The following is a 21918-nucleotide window of genomic DNA, read 5'->3' on the forward strand; positions in this document are numbered from 1 at the left end:
AGTGGAAAATTATTTTGTACACAAAGGAAATTTTTCTAATGAACCTCTGCTCCCAAGAGACCCGTTTAGAAGTAGTGAATCCAGTTGTTTTTATTTGGGGGGAGGGGTTGGGGTTTTTTTCACTCCCTTTCCTTGACCTTGCCCCCTTCCTGATGTGTGAGTCTCCTCGCATCTTATTTCAGCTCCGAGTTATATTTTTCTCCATGTCTACTGCCCAGGAACCCGCTTGCTTTACATCTCTTTTATCTTCAAAGCATTGACATGTGGTGGAGACTCACCCTGCTGTCTCCAGACAGGGTCTGTTCTTTTCAATAAGGCAGAGAAGTGGGTCCCTCTGATAATAAATCTTGGCCACTACACATATTGGCTTCAAGACACATTTGCCATTACACTTGGGAATTTCTTACTTCATCTCAAGTTAAAAGCTGTCACTTGACCCTTGTTATAAAATGTTTGTTAATTCCAAGTGACATATCTAGGTCTTTGTGTGAGCTATCACCTGTACTGAGCACCTTACAGGGATTGTCTGATTTTATTTTGGCAAACATGTTATCCCTGAAGAAGGGTATTTCTCAGCTCCATTCTTCATGCAGGAACGGTGCTTGGTGAAGTCTAGTGATCTGCCCCGAGTTAATGTTTGACTATTTGGTGGGTCTTGAGTGTGATTCTTTCAGGATGCTTCTAGTTCTCAGGCTCCGGGACCGTGGTTCAACCAGAAATGAATTTTCCCCTGAGGATGTCTGGTAACGTCTGATGCTCTGAACACCTACATCCACAAGAAAGGAGCCTCCAAAAATAGAGTTAACACTCCCACAAGTGTCAAAGGGAAGAAGTGAGAAAGCCTTTTCTAGACCAGCACTTCAACTTCAAATTTTCTACAAGGTGTCCATGAATCCACATGGATTCCACTACAAGTGCAGAATCTGGCCATGGTCCTATGCAGCCCAGACTCTGCATTGCTAGCAAGCCCCCAGGTGTTGATGCTAGGGTCCTGGTCTGTGGACCACTGTTTGACTAGCAAGGCTCTGATCATGTGTCAGGGATGGTGTAGGGAGTTTTAGGTCTTCTGCACCAAAAATCATTGTTGCATGTAATTTTGAAGGAATAGGGTATTCACTCATTCTAGACTGTGTAAATTCTGTGTTTCTTTCATATGTTGTTCCTCGAGTGACACATATTAAAACACTTCCGAAAACACTTTTTGAAAAGTAAAGTAAGGGCCTCCCAAATATGTGGACATCTTACTCTCCAGGACCTATACACAGGTAATTGTTTGGAACAAGGGAGAATGAAGGCGTCAGATTGAACAGGGTTGCTAATCAACTTACATTCAGATAAAATACCAGCTGTGGCTGGAGAAATTGGAAACATTGTGTACTGTGGGTGAACATGCATGTTGGTGAAGCCACTGTGGAATACAGTATTAATTAAAAATTGAATTAACATGCGATCCTGTATTTGCACTTCTGGATGTTTACTCAAGGAAAACAAAAACATTAATTGGAAAAGACGCATCATGCACCCATATGTTTATTTTCAGCATTATTTATAATATTGTACACATGGAAACAACAATGGATATGTATGTATACGCATATACATACGTGTATATGTATTTATATACTACATCTTCATATCCACTTATCCATATATAAAATCCATATTTTATATATTATATATGTATATATATATATATACATATATAATGGCAAATACCATATATAGAACAAGATTTCCTTCTTTGTTATGCCTTAGTCATATTCCATTTTATTTATATGTATTATAAATACATACATATTTATTTATATATAAATATAATTTTATAATCTATAATATTAATATGATACTAACATATGAATCATAAATTTATAATATATTATATATATCAAATATATATTGATTTAATATATATAAATATAAAGGAATATTTCTCAGGCACGACAAAGAATGAAATCTTACCATTAGCAATGAGGTGGATGGAGTAGAGTGTATTATGCTCAGGAAAATAAGTCCGTCAGAGAAAGACAAATACCAGATGATTTCACTTGGGTGTGTAATTTAAGACATAAAACAAATGGGCAAAGGGAAAAAAGAGAGAGAGAGAGGCAAACCAGGAAATAGTCTTTTTTTAAAGATTTTATTTATTGATTTGAGAGACAGTGATAGAGAGTGCATAAGAGGGAGAGGGTCAGAGGGAGAAACAGGCTCCCGCTGAGCAAGGAGCCCAATGTGGGACTCAATCCCAGGACCCTGGGATCATGCCCTGAGCTGAAGGCAAATGCTTAATGGACTGAGCCACCCAGGTGCCCCCGAGAACAAACCGATGATTACTAGAGGAGGGGGGCCTGGGGGGTGGAGAAAACGGGGAAGGAGGGCGGTTGTGATGGGCATTGAGTGATGTATGGAAGTATTGAATCATTGTACTGCACCCCTGAAACTAATAAAACAGTGTATGTTAATTATACCTCAATTAAATTTTTTTTAAAAGAAGAAATAAAAAATGAATTAAAAAAAAAGACAAAAAGATGAAAAGATCAGCTATGATTGTCCAGGTGGGACGAAGGTAATCACAGTGGTCCTCCAACGTTGAGGGAGACACAAGAGTTGGTGTCAGAGAGACTTTGAAAATGCTGCCCTGTTGGCTCTGAAGGTGGAGGAAGAGCCAGGAGCCCAGGAATGCAGGTGTCCAGCAAGAGAGACTGGAATTGGAAAGGAAACAACAGATCCTCCCTTGAGCCTGTAGAAGGAGCTCAGCCTGCAGACATCTTGCTATTAGCCCCATGAGACTCCTTTCAAACTTGTGAGTCCAGAACTGTTAAGAGCTCGTACATGTTTGTTTTAAGCAACTAGTGTGGGGGTATTTTACGGCAGCCGGAGGATTCTCATATGGAAATAGTCAACAAAACTATTTGGGAAAAATGAATTTAGGCCTCTCAATTCCTCCATCAGTTTCCCTCGTATAACGGCAATTTATATTAAAAATCCACAGTAGATAGACAGGAAATTTTAATTTGATTTGGAAATATTTTGCCCCATCAGCTGGTACAGTGAGTTCCTTGTGGCATAAATGTGTCTGTGGTCTGAGTCTGAAGCCTTTGAAGCCGTGACATAGGAAAAGGAGCTCATGATCAAAAATAAGGTCATTCCTTGTAATTTACATCTTTGTCTGTATTTCTGCATCCTTTTATTTCATGTACATTCAAAAGTTCATTCTTCTCAGTGCTATCCTCTCCAGCTTTCTCAAGATCCCTATCAACATGAAAGATGAGATCATATATGCAACTGTGTGTGTACACATGTGATGAGCTTATTTGAAAGAAAATGTATGGAAACACACACATACACAAGACACAACTGTTACCCTCAGATGTTTTCTTTGAGGTAGAATAGTAAGTTCCACACATTTTATTCATTCCCCACAATGTCCATATGAAGTCATGTTTAGAATCCCACGTTACCTTCAGAAATAGGGAATATGATGCTCGGGATGCTTAAATTTTTAGCAATTACCTCCCAAAGCAGTTAAAACTTATGTAGAGCCTTAACTCATATACAAATAGAAACTTGCAACATGTACTCTTCATTTCCATGTAGCTCCTTGAATTTGCCAATGTGTACATTTCACATATGCAGGTTATTGTGTATAATTTTACTCCACTGATTAATTCGGTGGAACAGATCTAATGGTGCATGGCTACTAGCAGGATCTAGAGCACAGGCAGCTGACTCTCATGTAAGAGGGGTGGGAGATAGCACTTCTGATGGGGAAGAAAGCCAAGTGTTAATTATGGATATATGAACAATAGAATTAAATTTAAGTAATTCACACGATAAACCAAACTTTTTCTATGAGTAGAAGATTAACCTACATATGGAAGTGTAGTAATAAGAGCCCATAAATGGACTGAGCTAGAAGGACTACAGCCACAGACAGCATTACGGATGAGTTTAGAAGAAGAATCTGGACATTCACACCTGACTCCAGATCCATGAGGACCCAGCAGAGATCAGAAATGCTCCCAACATATAATTCTGTTTGACTGTAAAGGTGTTATGATATCCCATTTGACAAGGACAGTCTGTTACACAGCGAGAGCTGAGTGACACAATCAACCGAGTGAACAGATCCGAGGCGGTTAGAACTTGTGCTGCTTTTTATTTGTGGCACAGGATCTGACATTAAGGAGAACAGTCAGGATCATTCTGTGATTCGAGTTTATTCTTATGATGCTATGAACAAGTGACTGTATGTGGGCTCCTTTCTGGGTTTCTGGGAGAGTTTAAGGACTGACAGGGCATCCAGCTGTCCTACAAAGTGTCCTCTGATGGTTCAGGTGGAGGAGATTTCTGAGCAGGAAGGGGGCACAGAATGGATGATGCTGATACTGTTCATTTACCATCATTTGTTTTTTTAAAGATTTAATTTATTTATTTGACAGAGATAGAGACAGCCAGTGAGAGAGGGAACACAAGCAGGGGGAGTGGGAGAGGAAGGAGCAGGCTCATAGCAGAGGAGCCTGATGTGGGGCTCGATCCCATAATGCCGGGATCACACCCTGAGCTGAAGGCAGACGCTTAACCGCTGTGCCACCCAGGCGCCCCATCACTTGGTATTTTTGACAAAGATTAGGAAAAGGGGGTTATTTCCTGTTGCAATAAAAGCGACATATTACCAGGTAGCATTGGAAGTTTTCAAGTAGATACAGGAAAATAACACACCAATAAACATAGAACACACAAAGCAAGACTTCACCTTGAGGAAAAAACCCCCTCAGTTGTGGACACCAGTCTCCTATGCTTCAATATATCAATGCACAGGAAAAAGAATGATTTTGGAAAGTAAGGAAATGAGGAGTTTGAAATGCTGCATCTCCCTATTTCTTAAATATTTTATTTTTTTTAATTCCAGTATAATTACCATACAGTGTAATGTTAGCTTCAGGTATATAATATAGTGACTCAACAATTCTCTTTACTATAGTGCTCATAATGATAAATGTGCTCTTAACCCCTTCACCTATTTCACCCATTCCCCCACTCACCTCCCCCTGGCAACAACCACTTTGTTCTCCATCTCTCATTGTTTGTTTTGTTTCTTAAATCCCCCATATAAGGGATGCCCATGTGGCTCAGTTGGTTAATCATCTGCCTTCAGCTCAGGTCATGATCCCAGGGTCCTGGGATCGAGCCCCACATTGGGCTCCTTGCTCAGGGGGCGGTCTGCTGTCTCTTCTGCCTCTGTTCTTCCCAGTGGTGTTATCTCTCTCCCTCCCTCTCTCTCTCCCTCAAATATATGGGTAAAATCATTAAAAAATTTCCACATATGAGTGAAATCATATGGTATTTGTCTTTTTCTGACTGACTGATTTCATTTAGCATTATACCCTCTAGTTCCATCCATGTTCTAAATGCTTACATAAGAACTAGGAAGATCCGTAGGAGAAGAAAGAGATAAAGAAAGGGAAGGTAATCAGAAGGGGGGGTGAAGCATGAGAGACTATGGACTCTGAGAAACAAACTGAGGGCTTCAGAGGGGAGGGGGATGGGGGAATGGGAAAGGCTGGTGATGGGTAGTAAGGAGGGCACGTATTGCATGGTGCACTGGGTGTTATACGCAAGTAATGAATCATCGAACCATACATCAAAAACCAGGGATGTACTGTATGGTGACTAACATAATATAATAAAAAATATTATTATAAAAAATGCTTACATCAAAACAAAAAGCTTCTACACAGCAAAGGAAACAGTCACCTGTCAGGTTTGGCCAGCAAACCCTGAGACGGCGAGTGAAAAAATTACTCCAGACATGTTAGTAGGAGAAAGGAGAGGGCCTGGGGACCAGACGCTCTCATGGCAAAAGGTCTTGAGCCAGACTCTGTCTCCACCTTTATTGTGAATGTGATGAATATATTGCAAGGGAATAAGAAAAAAACAAAAAGGAATGTGAAGCTGTAATAACCAATACAGTGGCATAGGGAGAGTCGTGGGAATGCGCTTGTGAGAGGCGTGCAGACAGGGAGTATGTGGAGGGCGTGGCCTCCAAAGATAAGTGTTTCTCCCAAGTCAAGCATTTACTCCCTGGATGAGTGCATTAAGCCACAAGGAGAATCTGGCTGTTTTCAGCACAGAAACCTTAAAGGGGCCCAGTTTTCCAGACACTCATTCTATGCTTTTCAACCAGTCTCATGCAGGGAGTCATGCATTTATTAAATCTCTATCCAGGCACTGTGAATTCCCACAGTCCACAAGGCAAAAAGACCACCTACTGAACAGGAGAAGGTATTTGCAAATTATATATCCAATAAGGGACTAATATCCAAAATATATAAAAAACTTATATAAGTCAACACCAAAAAATTAATAATGATTCAATTAAAAATTGCCAGAAGACAGGAACACACATTTCTCCAAAGAAGACATCCCGATGATCAACAGACTATGCCCGACATCCCTCATGGGCAGGGAAATGCAAATCAAAACCGCAATGAGCTATCACCTCACACCTGCCAGAACAGCTGAAATTTACAACACAGGAAACCACAGATGTTGGGGAAGATGTGAAGAAAGGGGAACCCTCTTACACTATTGGTGGGAATGAGAGCTGGTGCCTCCACTCTGGAAAATGGGATGGAGGTTTCTCAAAACATTAAAAATAGTACTACCCTATGATCCAGGGAATCACACTACTGGGTATGTACCCACAAAAAATGCATCTTCATATTTGAGGTCATCTCTGGCACTAAGAATATATCAGGTCAACCTATTCAAATTTGTCTTTCCATGTAGACTCCACCGGGAGATCTATTTTTTCTAATCCATGTTTACCAGTGGCTAGGTTAGGCATTCTGGACACCCAGGTGAATAATAGCAAAAAAACAAGAAGAGTAGTTTTAATGCACAGCAGCATGTTTGTAGAGAAAATGCCTGACATTAAGCTTTTGATTTCTGAGACATCCATTTCAAGGACAACCATGTTGAATAAACACACTGTCAGGTGTGGGACACAATTACCAGAGAAGCACTGAGGCGGCCCCACCCGTGAAGTACCTCTTCAGAAAGTCCTGCGTCACCCCAATATGGACACATGAGTGATCCTGCTTTCCCTTCATGCCAGAATTTCACTCTTAAGTTTTAAACTTGTCAATAAAGAGTGAACCAGCAAACCACTAGCCACTCTGCCCATGGACCCCAATAAAGGCAGGGCCCCAGTTGTAGGCTGTCTCTCTCTTGCTCTGATTCTCTGCCCTCCTAGACGTTTCTGGCTCTGTCCTCCAGGACCTGTGAGGAATAAACTGGTTTTGTTAGAGTCTCTGATGGGTGCTGCTGAGGCCTGTCTTGCAGTCACAGTGAGAACCCAAGGGCTGGTGCAGCCACAGCAGAGGCTCTGGTCAGGGAAGCATCTGTGGGAATGTCCACAAGCACAGGGCGCAGGGGGTGCCCGGGCTTTCCTAGCCTGAGCATCCCTGTCAGGAGCCTGAGACTTAAAAGGAACAGTGATAGAGTCTACATTCTCAGGAAGAGGAGTGAAGGTAGTGATGTAAAAAGATGGACAGACTTTATGTGAAAACTGTGGCTTTGTATTCACCTACATTAAAGTTATGTAAAGGGCATGGTTGCCAATTATATTTTCTTTCAAATGAAGAATATAACTCATGATTATTGTATTGGGAAATCTAAGGAAAATTTATTTGTCATGGTGTAAGTCAATTGAAAGTATTTTTAAGAAATCCAAATTGCCACATATAAGATGTAGAAATTTCCCAGTATTTTTGACCAGGATGGGGAAAATATTAGGACTTTATGAAAATGGACAAAGGGGAAACTATGTATATATCACACAGAGCAGAAACTTATAGAGTCAGAAGGGCACATGATGTGATGAGGACCGGGTGTTCTACACAACTAATGAATCACTGAACACCTGAACTTAATTTAAAAAAGTAAACTGAGTGACTTAAATGTATGGAGAAGTTGAATTCAAGCAAATGGAAATTCCACAAGTTATAAAGAAGGTGCAGTTTCTACTTTCACAGGCTGATCAAAGTCAGTCCCTGGCTGTGAGGCTGTGAGCCCTGCAATCATGGGCTCTCTTTCAGCCCCAGGACCATTGGCCCTCACATCACTGGAACCCCAATGATTCTTTTCAGAGCCCTCCTTATGTCTCTGTTCCTCAGGCTGTAGATGAAGGGGTTCAGCATGGGGGTGACCACCATGTACATCACTGAGGCCACTGCACTTGCGTGGGAGCTCTGGGGAGCAGCAGAGCTAAGGTACACTCCCAGCACCGTACAATAAAATAAGGAGACAAGTGAGAGGTGAGATGCACAGGTGGAAAATGCTTTATACTTGCCCTGAGCTGATGAGATCCTACGTATGGAGGAACCTATCTTACCATAAGAGTAAAGGATCCCAGTGAGGGGACCGCCAGCCAGCAGCATGGTTGCAATATACATCACCATGTCATTAAGAACTGAGGGTTTCAGAGGGGAGGGGGTGGGGGAATGGGATAGACTGGTGATGGGTAGTAAGGAGGGCACGTATTGCATGGTGCACTGGGTGTTATATGCAAATAATGAATCATGGAACATTACACCAAAAACTAAGGATGTACTGTATGGTGACTAACATAATATAATAAAAAATATTTTAAAAAAATAAACAAAAATAAAGGACACCAAAACCAGCAGCACACAGGGCTGGGGGTTCATGAGGACCATGTAATGCAGGGGGTGACAGATGGCCACAAACCGGTCATAGGCCATCACAGCCAGGAGAAAGTCATCCAATCCTGCAAAGAGTAGGAATAAGTATATTTGAGTGATGCAGCCTTCACAGGTTATGAATTTTCTCTGAGTCTGGATGTTCCACAGCATCTTGGGGACGGTGGTGGAGGTGATACAGATGTCTGCAAAGGACAGGTTGACCAGGAAGAAGTACATGGGCGTGTGGAGGCGGGAGTCAGAACTGACGGCCAGGATGAGGAGCAGGTTTCCAAACACAGTGATCAGGTACATGGAGAGGAAAAGCCCAAATAGGAGGGGCTGCAGTTCTGGTTTCTCTGAAAATCCCAGAAGAAGAAACTCTGAAATTCCTGAATCATTGCCTGGTTCTATGTGGTCAAGGTGACTACATAGTAGGGAACAAAAAAATAACATGACAAATTTTTTCAATAATGAACACTATAAATATCATTGAAATTATACAATTTGTATTTTATATTCAAAAGTAAATATACATAGTTTTGTATAGAACTTGTCCCCTTTTTGGATGACCCCCATGCCAGCTCTGAATAGGAATGTGCATCCCACACATGGCCTTTTCCCCAAGACCTCATGTATTCTATACTTTCAATGAGAAATTCTGTCACGTGTTTGAGGAATAAACTTGAGTACTGACTAACCTCCAGGCAACGAGTATTGGTGTCAAGAAGCAAAAGTCTACACATTCAGTGATGGAGAAGATAAGCAAATAAAAGATCAGACAGAATATCAGAAGGTTACAGGTGCAATGAAGACAAAGCCGGTATAAAGGAAAGAGTGGATAGGGTGTTATTTTTTACCGGTTGCTCAGGTAGACAACACATTTACACGGACGCTCCAAGGGGGAAACAGCAGGAGACACAAGATTATCCAGGAAAGCGTGTGCCAAACAGATGGAACAAACAATGCGAAGGCTTTCAGAAAGGACTTGGGTGTTTTGCCCATTAATCTTTAAAACTTGAGTGTGGTTGACACATTGTGTTACATTAATTTTGGGTGTACAGCACAGTGACTCAACAAGTTTAAACATTGTACCGTGTTCACGACATTGGAGCTGCCATCTGTCACCACACAACGCTATCACTGACTATATTGCCCAGGCTGTGCCTTTTATTCCTGTGACTCATTCATTCCTTAAATGGAAGCCTGTATCTCCCACTCACCTTCACCATCCTGCTTTTCGTTTGTTCATTTATTGTTTTGAAAAATCAAGGCTCAAGCAGACAACTTCATGAGAATGAGGAATATAAACCTGGATTCCCCTGACTTCTTTTTTTAATAATAATTTTTTATTATATTATGTTAGTCACCATACAGTACATCCCTAGTTTTTGATGTAAAGTTCCATGATTCATTAGTTGCGTACGACACCCAGTGCTCCATGCAATACGTGCCCTCCTTGATACCCATCACCGGCCTATCCCATTCCTCCACCCCCCTCCCCTCTGAAGCCCTCAGTTTGTTTCCCAGAGTCCATAGTCTCTCATGGTTCATTCCCCCTTCTGTTTACTCCTCCTTCATTCTTCCCTTCCTTCTCCTACTGATCTTCCTACTTCTTATGTTTCATAAATGAGTGAAACCATATGATAATTGTCTTTCTCTGCTTGACTTATTTTGCTTAGCATTATCTCCTCCAGTCCCATCCATGTTGCTGCAAATGTTGGGTAATCGTTCTTTCTGATGGCTGAGTAATATTCAATGGATTCACCTGACTTCTAATCTGGTCTCTTGGGAACAAAGCATCAGAAGGAAAATTTTCCTTTCTGTCCAGACCAGTGGCCCACTGGGAATGAAATGCTCTGAGGTGGGAGTAACAATGGAAACAGTGCCTAATGAGCAGACACAGGGTGTTATAAATATCTCTTCTTTCTCTGAACTTCAGTATGTGAAACCTTGCTCTCACCAGGACATGGTTGTTGCTTTTGGGTTCCTAAGTCTGACTGGGGGACCCATGCTTCACTCCTTCCTGCTGTCCTGCCTGGAAACAGAATTTGGTCTCCATCATCAACCATCCAGGGAGGAATTGCGACCTTGACACAGAGCCTTTTATCTTATAGACCTCACCCAGGTGAGTCTGAGAGCTCAGCACACATTTCATGAATCGACATGGATGGAACTGGAGGGGATTATGCTAAGTGAAATAAGTCAAGCAGAGAAACAATTATCATATGGCTTCACTCATATGTGGAACATCAGAAATAGCACAGAGGACCTTAGGGGAAGGAAGGGAGAACTGAAGGGGGGGAATCCGAGGGGGAGACTAACCATGAGAGACTATGGACTTGAGAAACAATCTGAGGGTTTCAGAGGGGAGGGGGGGCGGGGATAGGTTAGCCTGGTGTTGGGTATTAAGGAGGGCACATGTTGTAATGAGCACTGGGTGTTACATGCAAATAATGAATCGTTAAACACTACATCAAAAACTAATGATGCACTATATGGTAGCTAACGTAACATAATAAAAAAAATCAAATAAATAAAAAGGGCTAACACACACACACACACACACACACACACACACACACACACCTCATTGCCAGGACTAATGTTAGGGAGCTTTTCCCCCTATGGTTTCTTCTAGGAGTTATATGGCTTAATGTCTTACATTTAAGTCTTTACTCCATTTCTGAGTTAATTTTTGTGAGTGATGTAAGATTATGTTCTGACTTCATTCTTTTGCACGTGAATATTACTTTCCAACAACATTTATTGAGGAGAGTATCTTAAAAAAAAAGAAGAAGAAGAAGAAGAAGAATCAGAGAGAATGGAACCTGAGAAAATTTTCTGAGATCACCTGAAAGTAGATAGACTCATTACAATTAATTTATGTAATGTGTTCAAAAGAGAAGTGTCCACTGGACTCAGCAATACAGGCATCATTGTTGACAATAAGTCCAGTTGGATGAGACGGGGGAAGGAAATGGGGGACATAAAGAGGTTCCAGTGAAATTACAACATGCCCAAGGAGTTTGCAGCTAAGGGGGCAGGAAAATGGAGGACTTGGCTTGGAGTTGTTTTTGTCGAACTGTTTAAGATGTGGCGGTTTTTAGTATGTTGTGTTTTTATAGAAAGACCCAGACCCATGCAGGTGGCTGTTCCCTTGCAACAGCAGTTGTTGAGACATACAATTCTCAGCATCTTCTCTCACAGTGAGTATTCAAATAAAAAATCATGTTTCATATGCAAAACGGGGTATGCTAACTAGCTTTACATTGTAATAGTTCATTGCCAAGAGCTGTGGAAAGGATGGAGACATCTGTGAGGTAGAAGGAAAAACTCAGCCACATCTCTTTCCAGGTGATCATTACTCACTTGCCCACATGAAGGAACTGTATTGTAGGATTGTTACATACACTGAAGAACACCGTCTGCCCCCCTAGGAGGATGGGTGCTGCTATCCCCTTCATTTGATTAAGGAAATTCATATTTGGGTTGGATTGGTTGTCTCTCCCAAGTTCAAGCTGCTCATACGTGGTAGATCTGACATTCAAAACCTGGTCTGATTCCAAAAGTTTTGCATTGAAAATCATTTGGAAAATCTCTTACTATTTCATCTTTAAAAATCCCCCTCTATTGTCAAACATTGTATATATTCTGTTGTAAATTGCAGGTTTATTCCCTTTGCACATTTTTTCTAGAGGGGTATCAAATAATAAAATGTCCTGACACCTTAAAAATAGGACTCCCTTCTAGTTTGGATACATTGTGTTTTTTCCAGCTTCCCTAATTTTTCTGGGCATCAGGGGATGTGGACTGGGACTGGAATGCTGCCAGAACCAGGGAAGATTTCTGCTTATCACAGTCTCTCAGGGACCCGCTGAGCTTATTAGATCTCTTTTCCCCCTTGTGTCCATTTCTTTCCTTTCTTTGTTTTTAGAACTGCTTTCTTATGTTGCTTTAAATACAGGACACACGATGATCATATTAAAATGGAGCCCATGTTTCCATGTTCTTGGGAATCTTACTAACTAGAATTTAACTAAGATTTACACATTCCTCAGGGTAAAGGTAATCTGATGTTGACAGCTTGCCTTCCACCATTTCTTTCAATGTTATTGTGGCTGGAGTGAGAAAAGTGTGTTGGTAACATAGTGCCAGGAGGCCAGAGTGCAGTGTGTGTGTGTGTGTGTGTGTGTGTGTGTGTGTGTGTGTGTACATGTGTGTTGTGGGGCATGAGCAGTCCTCAGGGCAATGGTACCCAAGTTCATATACTCCAATACGTGACCCTTAAATGCAGAATGTTCACCAACAGGTGGAAATAAGGAAGGGATCTATCTCTATTCACAGAACACCTTGGAACACAATTAATAAGATGCAAAGAGCACCATGTGACGGAAGGACTCCCTGTGTCTTGAAGTCCCATCAGTGGCAGGAAAGCCACCGGGGTCCTCAACATTCTCTGCCATGTCCTCTCATCTCTCTCCTCTTGCTCATTCCCTCACCACACTGACTGCATGTTGAGATCTGCAGATCTGCAGTAAGTGCCTTCTGCAGGGCCTTTGCTCTGCTTTCCCTACAGGGCACCCACCTCCCCCAGATATCCTCCTGCCTCCTGCTCAGTCTTTCTGGAACCTCTGTTAAAATGTCACCTTCTTTGCAGGTCTTCCTGAACTTCTCTTTTTTTTATAATAATTTTTTATTATGTTATGTTAGTCACCATACAGTATATCCTTAGTTTTTTATGCAATGTTCCATGATTCATTATTTGTGTATAACACCAGTGCACCATGCAATACGTGCCCTCCTTACTACCCATCACCGGCCTATCCCAACCCCCACCCCTCTCCCCTCTGAAGCCCTCAGTTTGTTTCCCGGAGTCCATAGTCTCTCGTGGTTCATTCCCCCTTCTGTTTACCCCCCCTTCATTCTTCCCTTCCTTCTCCTACTGATCTTTCTGGTATTTCCTATGTTCCAAAAATGAGTGAAACCATATGATATTTGTCTTTCTCTCCTTGACTTATTTCACTGAGCATAATCTCCTCCAGTCCCGTTATTAAAACTTAGCACCACCCTCCCCATCCACTCCTTTTTATACCACTTTTTTCCCCCTGCATGGCACCTGTTGCTATCTGACATGGTATATGATCTTTATTTTTTATGTATATATTCTTTCCCCATCACTGGATTCTATGGACTTTTTCTTCCTCCAAGTTTTTATTTAAATTCCAGTTAGTTAACATACAGAGTAATATTAGGTTCAGATGTAGAACAGTGATTCAGCACTTCTGTACAACAGGTGCTCGTCACAAGTGCCCTCCTTCATCCCCATCATTATTTTCACCCTTCCCCCACCCACCTCCCTCCCTCAGTTTGTTCTCTATAGCTAAGAGTCTGTTTCTTGCTTTGCCTCTCTTTTTTTCTCCCACTATGTTTTTTGTTTTGTTTCTTAAATTCCACACATGAGTAAAATCGTATGGTATTTGTCTTTCTGTGACTGACTTATTTCACTTAGGATAATAGACTCTGGCACCATCCACATCATTGGCAAGATTTCATTCCTTTTGTTTTTTTTTAAAGATTTTATTTATTTATTCGACAGAGATAGAGACAGCCAGTGAGAGAGGGAACACAAGCAGGGGGAGTGGGAGAGGAATAAGCAGGCTCACAGCAGAGGAGCCTGATGTGGGGCTCGATCCCAGAACGCCGGGATCATGCCCTGAGCCGAAGGCAGACGCTTAACCGCTGTGCCACCCAGGCACCCCTAATTCCTTTTTGTTGCTTAGTAATATGCTATTATATTATATTATATTAATTATATTATATTATATTAATTGTACTAGATAGATAGATAGATAGATAGATAGATAGATAGATAGATAGATATATCACATCTTCTTTATCCATTCATCGCTTGATGGACATTTACAATTTCTCTATAGTTTGGCTATTATAGATATTGCTGCTATAAACTTTGAGATATATTTATTCCCTTTGAATTAATATTTTGCATCCTTAGGTAAGTACATAGTAGTACAATATGTGGAATGGGAGAAGTATTCACAAATGACATATCTGATACAGGTTTAGTATCCAAAATCTGAAAAGTTCTTATCAAACTCAACACCCCCCAAAATAAATAATCCAGTTAAGAAATGGGCAGAAGATATGAATAGATACTTTTCCAAAGAAGACATACAGATGGCCAATAGACACATGAAAAGATGCTCAACATCACTCATCATCAGGGAAATACAAATCAAATCTACAATGAGATATCACCTCACAGCAGTCAGAATGGCTAAAATTAACAACACAGGAAGCAACAGGTGTTGTCAAGGATACAGACAAAGGGGAACCCTCATGGAGTGTTGGTGGGAATGCAAACTGGTGCAACCACTCTGGAAAACAGTGTGGTGGTTCCTGAAAAAGTTAAAAATAGAACTACCCTATGATCCAGCCATTGCACTTTTAGGTATTTACCCAAAGGTTGTATGCAGTTTTCTATCTCAGCACCGTATGCTCTTTGTCTAGAAGATGACATACTCAACATTATTCTTCAGATGCAGGAAAACATTTTCATTAAAACTATAATACACTCCCTCTTAGGGAAAAGCTGAATACACAAGAATTCCTAATCAGGATGTCAAGTAACATCCCTTAAACTGGATCAGATCTATACAAAAAATAAATAGTTTTTTCTTGATTTCAAAATACAAATGGTAGCATGTCACTCTGTTAATAATGGCCATTTGCTACAAATCAAAACTACAATGAGGTATCACCTCAATTTGTCCGAATGGCTAAAATCAACAAGACAAGAAACAACAGATGTTGGTGAGGCTGTGCAGAAAGAGGAACCCTCTTGCCCTGTTGGTGGGAATGCAAACTGGTGGAGGTGCTCTAGAAAACAGTAGGGAGGTTCCTCAAAGAGTTAAAAACAGAATGACCCTACAATCCAGTTATTGCTTTGCTATGTATTTATCCAGAAAATACGAAATACTAATTCAAAAGGACACATCACTCCAAGGTATATTTTCCAATGGAATATCACTCAGCCATCAGACAAATGAAATCTTGCCACTTACAACAACGTGGATGGAGCTAAAGAGTATTGTGTTAAATGAAATAAACTGGTTAGAGAAAGACAAATACCATATGATTTCACACGTGTGGAAATTAAGAAACAAATCATTAAAAACATGAAATAAAATAAATTAGTTAACTTTAAAAAAAGAAACAAATCAAAGGAACCTGGCGAGGGGGAAGAGAGGGAGAGACAAACCAAGAACAGATATTCAATTACACAGAAGAAATTAACCGTTGCCAAAAGGGAGGTGAGTGAGGTGATGGGTGAGACAGGTGATGGGGATGAAGGAGTGCGCTTGCCATGATGAGAACTGGACACTGGATGGAAGTGTTGAATCACTATATTGTCACCAGAAACTAATATTACAGTAGGGAAAACTGAAGGGGAAGAAATCAGTGAGGGAGACAAACCATGAGAGACTCTGAACTCAGAAACAAATTGAGGGTTTCAGAGGAGAGGGGGTGGGGAGTGGGGTAGCAGGGTGATGGGTATTAAGAGAGCACGTGTTGTGATGAGCACTGGGTGTTATATGCAGCCAACGAATCACTGAACACTACATCAAAAACTAATGATGTATTCTATGTTGGCTAACTGAACATTATAAAAAAATTAAAAAAAACTGTTTTTTAAACAAAAACCAAAAAATGAAAAAAAGTAGAGTAAAGAAACAATAATAAATAAATAAATAAATAAATAAATAAATAAATAAAGTCCATTTGCTTGAATATTTACCTTTTTTTTTTTTTTTCCTTTCTAGTGGTTATCTCCACCACATGGTACTACATAATGATACACGAATTTCAGAGTTTCTTCTTCAGGGATTTTCAGAGGACCCAGAACTGCAGCCCCTCATATTCGGGCTTTTCCTCTCCATGTACCTGGTCACTGTGTTTGGAAACCTGCTCATCATCCTGGCCGTCAGCTCAGACTCCCACCTCCACACCCCCATGTACTTCTTCCTGGCCAACCTGTCCTTTGTAGACATCTGCTTCACCTCCACCACCGTCCCCAAGATGCTGTGGAACATCCAGACTCAGAGCCAAGTCATCACTTTTGAAGGCTGCCTCAGCCAGATGTATTTTTTCCTACTCTGTGCAGAGTTAGATGACTTTATCCTGTCCGCAATGGCCTATGACCGGTTCGTGGCCATCTGTCACCCCCTGCACTACACGGTCATCATGAACCCCCGGCTCTGTGGACTGCTGGTTCTGGTTTCCTGGATCATCAGTGTTCTCAATTCTTTGTTACAGAGCTTAATGCTGTTGCAGCTGACCTTCTGTACAGGCATGGAAATCCCCCATTTTTTTTGTGAACTCAATCAGGTAGTTGGGCACGCCTGTTCCGACACCTTTGTTAATAACATGGTGATGTATTTTGCAACTGTGCTGTTGGGTGGTGCTCCCCTGGCTGGGGTCCTTTACTCTTACTCTAAGATACTTTCTTCCATATATAAGATCTCCTCAGCTCAAGGCAAGTATAAAGCATTTTCCACCTGTGTGTCTCACCTCTCAGTTGTCTCCTTATTTTATTGTACAGGCCTAGGAGTGTACCTTAGCTCTGCTGCTACCCAGAGCTCCCACGCAAGTGCAGTGGCCTCGGTGATGTACACGGTGGTCACGCCCATGCTGAACCCCTTCATCTACAGCCTGAGGAACAGAAACATAAAGAGGGCTCTGAAAGGAATCACTGGGGATCCAGTGTTGTAAGGGCCTAGCGTCCTGAGGCTTAAGAAGTGCCCATGTTTGAAGGGCTCACCGCCTCAGAGCTGGGAACTGTTATTCTTTGATCAGATTATTGAAATAGTATCTGCTCCTTCTGTTTATTTCCTGGAATCCCCATTTGTTTGAATTCAATTTCTCCATAAATTTAAGTAACTCACTTCCTTGAGCTTCTCCTTTGTCTGATATACAGTTTTCCCCTTTGTCCGTTTCTCACTTTTTCAAAGTTTTCCCTAGCATTGATCAAATATATTTGGAAAGTCCCATTTATGTCATGGGGTACCATGGGTTTCTTAAGAATCCTTTCTATTCAAACAGCACATATCATCCCAAGTAATTTTTCTCTTGTTTTACTAAAAGGATAGCCATGAGTCATATTATTCATATAGAAAAACTACTTTTGGTAACCAAAGCCATTTATGTAATTTTACAGTGAAGGAAAGCATGAGACCCCAATCATTCACTTTGTGTCCATCAGTACTTTGTAGTCTCTGCCTTCGTTGCTCATCCTGATCATGCAGACTAACTTACAGTTTGTCCTATAGGGAGTCACTGAGCTTCATTCTCCTTATTATGATCATGTCCCCCTATGCAGCTGTGTCCACTGTACCCACCACACTGATCAGAAAAGTGATTGCCAAGTACACTCGCCAAGTGGAGTCTGTGGAGACACATGTATTAGAATAAATAAACTAACATCATATGGCCGCTGAGCCAGGGAAGATTGTAAATATGATGACGAAAAATTGAAAGTATACTTTGTATTACTGAGCAAAATATTTCATTTTATGTTGTCCAGCTACTCATTCAAATATGGAGTTTGGTATCCCTGTACAAGAGTTGGTTTTGTTTTCCCAGTGGGATAAAGAATTGGTTGGCATGTTTATGGTGTTTGTCTTGAATCATAATCACTTCCTGCTGTATAGACATAGGACTCTTTTCTCTGCTCTAAATGAAATACCTCCTCTTGTCTAAATTTTGTCATAACCATGAAATGGGCAATGATCGAACAACATTGTTATCATCCATCATATGCCATCCATATATATTCTCAGGATCAGAGGATGCCTCATTAGAGAGATTGAAATCCTGTCCAGTCCTGTGGTTCAGGTCACATCTTTTGTGCAAAGAGGCATGTCCTTCCAACCTCTCTTGGTTACCTGGAAGGAACCCTAACTAAGGCTCCTATTACAGTCATCAGAAATGAACATGTAGAAGCATTTTGTTGGGTCCAAAGGAAATGTTCAAGGTTAGGAGTGTGACTGTGTTTGTGTGTGTGTACATTTGTACGCATCTGTCTCCCAAATAAACACATTTACACATGTTTATGTAGACACACAAAGACTTATTTAAATCCCATCTATTGTGTTGAAAGATAACCTAAATGTTGAATGGGGTACAAATGAAAAGAATAAGCATTTGAATCAACGTAAAATAGAAAGAAGGTAGAATTTTGACACAAAGATTTCCTTAATTTTGATAAAGAATTGTTTTTCATCCCAGATTTTCAAAAGCCTCAGCGTCAAAACCACATTTACATTTATGCAGCAGGAAATCACTGCTCAGCAAATAAGGCAGAATATATCCAAACTAAAACTAATATTCTCCTTTGAGTTAAGGTGGGATTTCAATACCAAATGCCTTTACCCAAGGGAAGTTTGCTGAATGAGATGAAAGGCTCAAACTCCATTCCTACAAACAATAATTTTCTGAACAAATGTCTATATTTGATTCCTAGTCCTTCTTTTTTCTTTTTTTTATTATTTTCAATTAGCCAACATGTACACCATTAGTTTTTGATGTACAGTTCAACAATTCATTAGTTGCATATAACACCCAGTGCTCATCACAACACATGCTCTCCTTAATAACCATCACCTGGTTACCTTATCCCCCACACCCCCTCCCTTCTGGAACCCTCAGTTTGTTTCCCAGAGTTGAGAGTCTCTCATGCTTTTTCTCCCTCTCTGATTTCTTCCCATTCAGTTTCGCTCCCTTCCCCTATTGTCCTTTGCACTATTTCTTGTGTTTCACATACAAGTGAAACCATATGATAATGGTCTTTCACTGCTTGACTTTTCACTTAGCATAATCCCCTCCAGTTCTGTCCATGTTGATTCCTAGTCCTCCTGTAACAAATGACCACATGAGTGGCTTAAAACAAAGATTTATCCTAAGTTTCTAGAAGGGCAGAAGCTTGAATTGGGTCCTTTGGGGCTAAAATTAACAGGTCTGCAGGGCTTCAATTCTTCTGGACACTCCAGAGGAGAATTCACTCCCTTTCCTATTTCACTTCTCAGTGGTTAGCCCCTTTTTTGCCTCGTGGACCTTCTTCCATCTTCAAGCCTACAGCACAGAGTCTGGAAATGTTTTTCAGATTCCAATTCTTTGTCCTCCCTCTTCCATATTTAGAATACAGTTGTGATTACACTAGTCCTCTCTAGATAATCCAGGATAATCTTTTTTATATCAAGATCAGGGATTAGCAGCCTTATTCCATCTATAGGCTGCATTCTCCTTGCTAGGTAAAAAAATATTTTCAAAAGTTCTTTACATTAGGATGTGGACATCTTTTGGAAGACCTTATTCTGCCTACTACAAAGACTTCTTGAAATATAAATTATTTTATGTCACTCAAGAGTCCTTATATATAAGACTTGAGCAGAGAATTTATCGACACCTATAGAGTTATGTGGAAACCTCTTCTTTCAAAATTACAGGCACAGAAGATTCCTGATAGAGAAGACATGAAACTACCTACACATGACTCTAAAACAGGAACACAGTCTTTTTCTCAAACTGTTGCCCACAGACCAAGAACTGCACATCAACACCACCTGGGAGCCTGTTAGAAACGCAGAGTCCCTGGGCCCACAGGAGACCTAATGACTCAGAATTTGTATTTTAACTACAATCTTTGGTGAAGAAGTGCTGGTCTAGAATCATATTTCTCACCTTCTCTCTGTTGACATATGGGGCTGAATAAATATTTGAATTAGGTGCTGTCTCAAGGATTATAAATGTTCAGCAGCATCCCTCCAGCCATGGCCAAATATCCCCAGGGGCAAGATCATGTCTGGCTGAGAATCACAGCACCAGAGTTTGAGAACTGGATGCATCACGAGAGAATTCCAATCAAGCTTTCATCCGGTGCTACATATATAAATGCAATATTGTGATTTATACTAAAAAAACCATATATTTGGTCTTCATCCCCATTTCTGGGACAGAATTTCTAAAACTTCAAATTTCCTAAGTGATGAGAGCCATAAAGATGTCTTTTGTAGGTTAATGAGGTGACATTGGGAAAGCACCTAAGAAGAGGGGATGCTTGTCAGGGGGACCAACTATGTGATTAGAGAACTGGAACTTTACTTCTCATCACCTGACCAACTGGGAAGGGAGAAGAGCTGGAGATGGAGTCTAATCACCAATGGCCAATGATTTAATCAATCATGTCTACTGCAGCTTCCATGAAACCCCAAATGATGGTTCAGAATGCTTCCAGGTTGGTGAACACATGGAGACGGGTAGAGTGCATACCTGGAGAAGGCGTGGAAGCTCCACACCACTACCTCATACCTTGTCCTATGCATCTCTTCCATATGGCACCATCCCTCCCCTGAGGCAGCACAGCTCAGGAGGGAAATAACCAAGAAGCACACATAAACTTGAGCATGCACAACCTCGCATCTGGGAGTCCATCATGTGACCACCTAAGATCAGTCCTGTGGGGAGCATGAGGATTCTTGGTAGAGAAGGTCTAGAAACAACTATCCCTGACTCAAACACTGAACCACAGCCTTAGTACTCAAAAACTGTTCCACAGATCAGGGCTGGTGGCATCAGTAGGCTCTGGGACACAGTTACAATGACAGGATGTCTAAGCCCCACACTTATCTGAATTTGAGCAGGATCCTCAAGTGATTCAAATACACATTAATGTTAGAGAGGTTCTGGTCTAGAATAGTGTTTCTCAACCTCCCACTGTTGGCATCTGTGGTAGATAATTCTTTGTGGTGGGGCCATCCTGTGCATTGGAGGATATGGGGCAACATCTCTTGCCTCGACCCACTAGGTGCCAGTAGCCCCTCCCTAGTTATGACAACAGAGATTTTTCCATACTTGTCAAGTTTTCTCTGGAGGCAAAATGGCCCCTGGTTGAGAATCACTGACCTAGAGCATGAGAAATGGAAATATCTTGGTGGAGTTCCAGTCAAAGCTCATCCCTCCCTCAGCTCTTAACTCAGGATAGCTCACTCCAGACTTCTGAGCCCCACTTTTACAAGTGTCAAATAAGGTTCATTATAGTACAGACCTTACAGAGTGGAATTTTGTAAAAATGAAATAAAACAATCCACATAGGATTCTCACTCAGTGTATGGTGCATAAAATGATCTAAATATCTCAT

General features: G+C 41.0%; 1 protein-coding gene across 1 annotated transcript; it reads left to right on the forward strand.

Annotated features, from left to right (window-relative positions):
- Positions 1-16562: 16562 nt before the first annotated feature.
- On the forward strand, positions 16563-17495 carry LOC113249245 (olfactory receptor-like protein OLF4). The gene has a single exon (XM_026490759.3). The coding sequence runs from the start codon at positions 16563-16565 to the stop codon at positions 17493-17495; it is 933 nt and encodes a 310-aa protein (XP_026346544.2).
- Positions 17496-21918: the final 4423 nt, after the last annotated feature.

The sequence above is a fragment of the Ursus arctos genome, unplaced genomic scaffold, assembly GCF_023065955.2.
Source record: "Ursus arctos isolate Adak ecotype North America unplaced genomic scaffold, UrsArc2.0 scaffold_14, whole genome shotgun sequence".
Lineage (NCBI taxonomy): Eukaryota > Metazoa > Chordata > Mammalia > Carnivora > Ursidae > Ursus > Ursus arctos.